We start from the raw sequence: 6,870 nt of genomic DNA on the forward strand, positions 1-6,870 counted from the left end.
AGATCGCATTGTGAACTTGGCGCTACAGGGCAGCGAGGAGGCGCCTCTGAAAGCTGCTTTACAGAGTAGTTCGGAAGTTGGTTACACATCACATGCCCCGGTGCCAGCCTTGCAGCACCCGCTATGAGCCCAGTAAGATGCATAGACTTAATAATCAAGCCAATGATGTTAATAATACCACTGTGTCTTTGTGTAGCGCACGCTGCTCTCCTTTTGCCATTTCAAGGCGCTGTAAACAATAACCGCCGTTATCTATTACCCAACTCTGACACACCCTTTTTCGACCTCAGAGGATACGACATTTATAAGGAAGTTGGTCATTTACTGAGCAATCTAACTGGCACAATAAAGTGCTGTGAAACCCCCGAGAGTGGACAGTTTGGCGCTATGTAACTGAATGCTGAAATACATATAGACTTACAGCTATTTTTATTGCAGCGAGCAAATTCCTGGGTTAAATGTTTTTACCTGGGATGGCGAGCGACAGTAAAAGGGCCAGCGGCGCCATGGTCGTGCCCGTCCTCCCGGTGCCTCCAGCTCGTAGCGCCTTGTGTCCCGCCTCTGGGACGTGCCAGGCAGTGAGGCAGAGTGGTCAGGGCGCGGTCCGGGCGCCGGCTGGCTGCAGCTGTCTCTCAACAGGTGATCGCAGGCGGGGGAGCACAATGGGCGGGTCTGGTTACGCTGCTGGCCGGGTGGGCATGAGAGACCTCCAGCGGCTGCCAGACCATCCGACCTGCCCGTGGGAACAGCAAACGTACTCCGCGGCTACTTTCACTGAAGGGCATCTATATATAGCATTGGCGACCCAGCCTGGCGCGATTGTTGGCAGAAAAACGAAATCAACGTGATTATTTCTATATATAAAATGAATGCCGATCAATCACTGTCTGTCATTTATCAAATAATTCGTCAAGATCACTGAGCGCGTCAGGCGGGAAGGTCGATTCGAAAATGAAGGTTGGTGCAGGTTCTACCGCTCATGATTACAACAAGCATTGGCAATGCCAATAGGTCTGGGTTTAAAGGAATGTTGTATGCAGCGGTTGAAATGCATGAAGATAAGTTTGAGAACACAGGGCCCGATTAACGGAACTAATTTAAGACATAATCCTAAACTTACTACCATTTTGGTATTCACAGAAGGCACTTACTCATTTCGGTATTCACAGAAGTTAGGAGTCCTAACTTTAGGATGCCTAAATGCCTTCTGTGAATAATGAAAGTCCTAAAGTTAGGACTTTTCTCAGTTTAGGAGTAGTAAAGTTAGGACTCCTAACTTCTGTGAATACCGAAATGAGTAAGTGCCTTCTGCGAATACCAAAATGGTAGTATGTTTAGGATTTTGTCACAGGGCCTGTGAGTAGGCCCTGTGATCTTGAATAGAATATGGGTGTGACCAGCGAATGTAGGGTTGGACACAGAAACGCAGCTATAAGAACAAAATATTCTGTAAATATGTTTACAGCGTTTGTCCTACAGGTATCTACATATAAAACATAATGCAGTCATCTCAAATGAAAAATAAATGCAGATTAATCTGTGGCAAATGCATTTTTATGGCAGGACAGCTTGGTTGGTTAATGCGATTGCTTCAGACATCTGTGTGTGTAAAAGGCGGTCACTCATTTGAATTATGGTCAGTGCCCTGGGGAAATAGTGACATGTATTTATAGTGTTAAGAGGACCAAGATTGTGACAGAAGGCACAGCAAATCAAGTAAGTCATTTGTTTTAAAACATGCTTTACACTCAATAGAAGATAGATTGCACAAGTGCAGTCACCAAATGAGCAAAACTATGTTTAAATGTTTGCAATGCTTTCAAAATGTAGGGGGTTTATTTACAAGCCCTTTGCGCCACTGGTGCGTCACTTTTTCCCAAGTTAAAAGTGACGCACCGGCGGCGCAAGGGGCTTGTAAATAAGTCCCTAGGTTTTTAGCAATGCGTTATTGTACCTGGCACAAGGATCGCTTCGAGATTTCTTTTAAAAGGAAAGCTTTTGCTGTGGAAGCTCGCCCTCCCCGTTCACCATTGTCAATGCCTCTCTCACTCACATCATCTTCCCGGAAGCTCCCATGACAGGCCAGATACTTCCACTCCTAAAGAAACCTCTAATAGACCCTTGTGACCTTGCCAAAGGCTGCCCTTCAATCACTTACCCTTCATCTGCAATATCTTTAAAAAGTAGTCTGAGCTCAGCTCCAGCATCACTGCCCACCATCTCCTAGATTACTATCAATCGGGCTTCGGATCATACTATTGCATTCTCTACCATAGACATCGTAGACAATGCCCTCCTGACCCCATATAAAAATATCTGATAATGCTGGAACTCAGTCGACCATCCATCCCACAACTACACCCTGAAGCTTCTAATGGGATTAACGGGTGATGTCTTTCACAGATTCTTTACCTACCTTTCCAGTCAACACCAGTTTGTCCACATGGGCACCTCCAGGTCCTAACAAAAATCCTATCACCTGCGGAGTTCCCCAGGTTTTCCTGCTGGTTTCTATAATCCTTAACCTCTACATGGAGCACCATCGAGATTCACCAGTATGCTGACAATACACAAAGCGCTTAATTTGTAAAAGAATAAGTGCCTAGTCCCAAAGATTTGCTCAAAGGCCGGCAGCCATTGCTATTGTATATCAACGTGCTGCATTTCAAGGCTGCATAGTCTTTTTTCCATCTGATTCGTCTTTTATCTCCCATCAGACAATCCCTACCCCATTCGCCTGACTCTTGCAGGGTCCTGCTTTTCCCTTTTGTCATATTTTTTATTTTTTTCTCTTCCTTATTCTTTCCTTCGTGTGTACTTTTCCCTCTCTTGCTCTGGGTCAAAGTCTGATGAGAACAAATAAGTGCCGGTCCACTAGAGTGAGTGTTGGTGGGTACTACCTTCAACCACCAGCCCCAGTTAAGCACTGAATACATGCCTGTACCGAAAAGTCTCCCCTGCACCAGATATACAGATATCCAACGCTTCAAACAAAACCTACACCTCACCCAGAGCTGAATGCCCAGAACTCACCTGAACCTCAACCCATCCAAGTCAGAATGAATTTTTTCTGCTAAGAACAATCAATAAATATATTAACCCTGCTCAATGACAATAAACTTTGACAGTTTTGAGCCACAACTTTCACCAAATGCCAAGTCACTTTGATTCACCTTGGACCCCAATTTCACCCTTGAGGAACACACTGAAAAAAACATACATAAGGCCTGGCACCAGCTCTCTCTTCTAAAGAAAGTGAAACAGTTTCTTTCAGAAAGCGACATCAGAACAGCTGTTTAAACTAGGGGTGGGCGGAATTTGCGTAGTTGCGCTACGCAAACCTCAGCGAAACGGTAAAAAATCTCTGCGAACACGCGGAATTGCTTGTTCCACCCGTTTGCGATGCTTTTTTCCTGTTCGTGAATGCTGTTTGCGTGCTTGCAGAGAAATACCTTGAAAACATGCATTTTGAAAGCGCAAAAAATTTCGCGAACCTGCGGAATTTTTAAGAATTCCGCATTCACAGCGGAACGCAAAATTACCCACTTTCCGTGAGCGGTACGGAATTTACTGCCCAGGCCTAGTTTGAACCCTTGTACTCTTGTATCTGGATGGTGGTAGCGCCCGACTCCATGACCTTGCAGACACCACAAGGCATCCCACAAGGGCACCGTACAAACTGAGCTACAAATTCAGAAGAAATATGACCACATCACCTCCATACTCCTAGAACTCCATTGGCTCCCCTTGCCGGCCCTCACCAACTTCAAAATTAGCTGCATCATTTACAAGCGTTCATGCCCAGCATTTCCACTTATCTTAGGGACAAGCTCACCACCTCTGGTGGCTCTCAGCACATCTGCAGCCACAACACCATCTGACTGGAGACCAAGAAGCGTAAAAAAGGAAGAAAAACCAGTAGGCCTTTTCCATTTATACACCCAGGATATGGAACATCCACATATCTATAAGGATGTCCTCCATCTTGCTCGAGTGTAGGAAAGAGTTGAAGACACAGCTTCCGCTCCTACCGCTCTGTGACTGTACGTTTCCATTTGACGCCGTAGAGCGCTCCACTGCTTTTTTGGCTTGGTTTGTGCTATGCAAATGCCACATACATTCACACATACACGAGGCCTGAGAGAGAGGTAATTGTCTTATCAGCAAGACTGCAGTGTTCATAAAACTAAAGAAAACACGTTTCGCTATCAAAGTTAGAACAGGGCAAATTCTAAATTGGGAATGCATTTTGGGAATGTGCACTTTCAAAAGTACCTACTGCATTTGGCAAGCTGGTGCAATGGTTGAATTATTAATGCAAGCGTGTGCCAAATAAAATGTTTTGGAAAAAAATTAAAACTGTCTAAATGCAGTAGCCTTAGGCTTGCATGAAGAGTCAAATAAACAAATAAATACATTATTTAATGAATGAATGAACTAATAAATAACAATCATATATCATTTTAATAGAATAGTATGTGTGACTCCTTACAGATGGGTGTACTTTAGGAGGTCATCAAAGCTTATTTTGGTTTTATTGCATGTCACAGGAACATATGATTCAAATTGCCATCAATGAAAAGTACAATTCATTAAAAAATATTATAATCTGAAAACATGATTTAAACACTCAATGATGACAAAAAATAAATAAAAAAAGGATAAGAAATATAGAGAAAAAGCATGGGTAAAAAAAAGTATTGGACCGACAGTCCTGGCACTGAAGGGCACTTTTCTTAGGTGGATGAGCATAAAAAAGAGGCAAAATGCCTTTGCTCACACTTCAAGAGAGTCAACAAACGAACAAGGATGTCTTATTGCTCTTTGATGTATACTATAGTGATTAGAAGGCAAAATGTGAAGGACAGTTGAACAGGGCAATTTGTGAAATTGGCTGATCCAGATCCTTTCCAATTTGTATGTTTTATTTGTTCTTTTTATTAATTAATACTGGTGAGACAGCTATAGCTTTTTCTAGATTGCCCCTAGAAAGCATGCTCTTGAGCACCATTGTGCTTGAACAACTAAATATCTATATTAGGAAAGGCCTTTATTATTATCCAAAGTCTTCTACTCAATCTAATGACCAGAAATGGGTGTGCTTAAAAGGGGTGGGCCAGTATTTTTATGCTGGGTGATAGAATTGAGGAGCGGCCATGCTAGTCTCCATTAGGCGATTCCTTGCTGGGAGTGGGGGAAAAGAACAAGTCTGACAATATTTTTCTTGTGAGTGAAGAAGTACAAGACAGGTGGCAACCTGAGCCAAACCTCATCTCTCATAACAATCCATTAAGACTTAAGAGCTTGAAAAGGCAGTGGCGGCTGGTATTTGAAGGCGGTGGGGGTGGGAGGTCGGCAACAAGGGCAGAGGGGGGTGGTGATTAGATAAAAACGTACCTGCCTGCCGCTGCCGTCCGCCATTTGCGCCACCATCTCTCTGTCCTCTTCCCCGCTTCCATTACAGGAAGCAGGATGCACCCAGCACCCAGCCTCCCGATAGCCAAACACAATGCTGCAATACAGTGTTGTGATTGGTCTAAGCGCCGGGCATCGGAGCTTAGCCAGAGATTAGGACTCTGGGCATGTTCTTCATGCAGGCTGTAATGCAGCCTGCATGGAGAAGATGTAAAGTGCGCATGAATTTTTGCCCGGCCTCAGAGGGCCGGCCAAACATTCATACACAGTGTAGGGAACGCAAACCATTTCTCCCGTTCCCCGCTCTTTCAGCAGAGCAGCCCCACCCGCAAAGCTGCCGCAACACGGAAAAAAAAAATGATAATACCTTAAAGTTGTTATCATTTTCTTTTTCCATTAGTAACACTGACTAAAAGCAGTGGGGCGACGCTCCTCCACCTTAGCGGAGGAGCTGCCACTGTGTACAGGGGTCAGTTCCGTCTATGAAAGAACACACTTCATTCCATCTTTATTGAAACTCCAAGCTCCATGCTTGGGTTGCCCGAGAAGAGCAGGTGTTGAAATCCTCAGCACAGCCCCTCTCCATCGTTTCAGTATTTGGGTGTGTATGTGGAAGAGGTGGAAGAGGGTGGAAGAGGGTGTGAGAGGGTGGAAGAGGGTGTGAGAGGGTGGAAGAGGGTGGAAGAGGGTGTGAGAGGGTGGAAGAGGGTGTGAGAGGGTGTGAGAGGGTGTGAGAGGGTGGAAGAGGGTGGAAGAGGGTGTGAGAGGGTGTGAGATGGTGGAAGAGGGTGGAACAGGGTGTGTATGTGGAAGAGGTGTGGCGCAGCTGCCAGGGGAACTGCCTCCGGATCCTGGGGCTCACAGTTTGATCCCCGTTGCCGGTGGCAGATCAGCCCAGCACCATGTGATTCTGGGCAATAGCTCGCTAAATCTTCCCGACGGCCCCCAGCACCGGGACACCTCTGCGGAGGTAGCTGTGCGCTTTTCAAATACTGGACATTTATGTGATCCATTATTGGAGAGAGAGGATACTCACTGGCATGAATCTTGAAAGACACTTTGTAATGGACCAAAACACAGCAGAGGACAAATGGGTTCCAGAGCCTCTTGGGTGTCCAGAAGAACTGACACCTCCTGATTTGACAAAAAGTAGGAAAGTCCAGATTCCTTACAAAGCCTAAATACCTGCCTAGGAATAACATTGCAGATTCACCTAATGCTGAGTCATACTCGTCGCCATGCTCAAGCATTTCCTCCTTTCTCTGTTCATTCAGCTGGCGCTACTCACTTTTATGCCTTGAAGGTCCTTTGATGGGAAGCATCCTTTAGAACGCAGCCGGAATCACGCTGTGCCTTTACAACGATGGCAATGAAATGAACGTTTCATTATCAGGCATTTGTTTAGCATGCAAGTATTTACAACTTGCTTCAGGGGAGCACATTGGCGGAGTGGTG

The 6,870-nt window shown here is 45.2% G+C and overlaps 1 protein-coding gene across 1 annotated transcript in view; it reads right to left on the reverse strand.

The window, feature by feature from the left end:
* Window positions 1-744, reverse strand: part of CHRNG (cholinergic receptor nicotinic gamma subunit) — a 92,874-nt gene extending 92,130 nt beyond the window's left edge. Inside the window, exon 1 of the mRNA XM_086944546.1 lies at window positions 469-744. Coding sequence (XP_086800672.1) covers window positions 469-508 — 40 coding nt within the window. The 5' untranslated portion in view covers window positions 509-744. The remainder of the gene's footprint in view (window positions 1-468) is intronic.
* Between the last annotated feature and the right edge of the window lie 6,126 nt (window positions 745-6,870).

The sequence above is a fragment of the Lissotriton vulgaris genome, chromosome 11 (assembly GCF_964263255.1).
Source record: "Lissotriton vulgaris chromosome 11, aLisVul1.2, whole genome shotgun sequence".
Lineage (NCBI taxonomy): Eukaryota > Metazoa > Chordata > Amphibia > Caudata > Salamandridae > Lissotriton > Lissotriton vulgaris.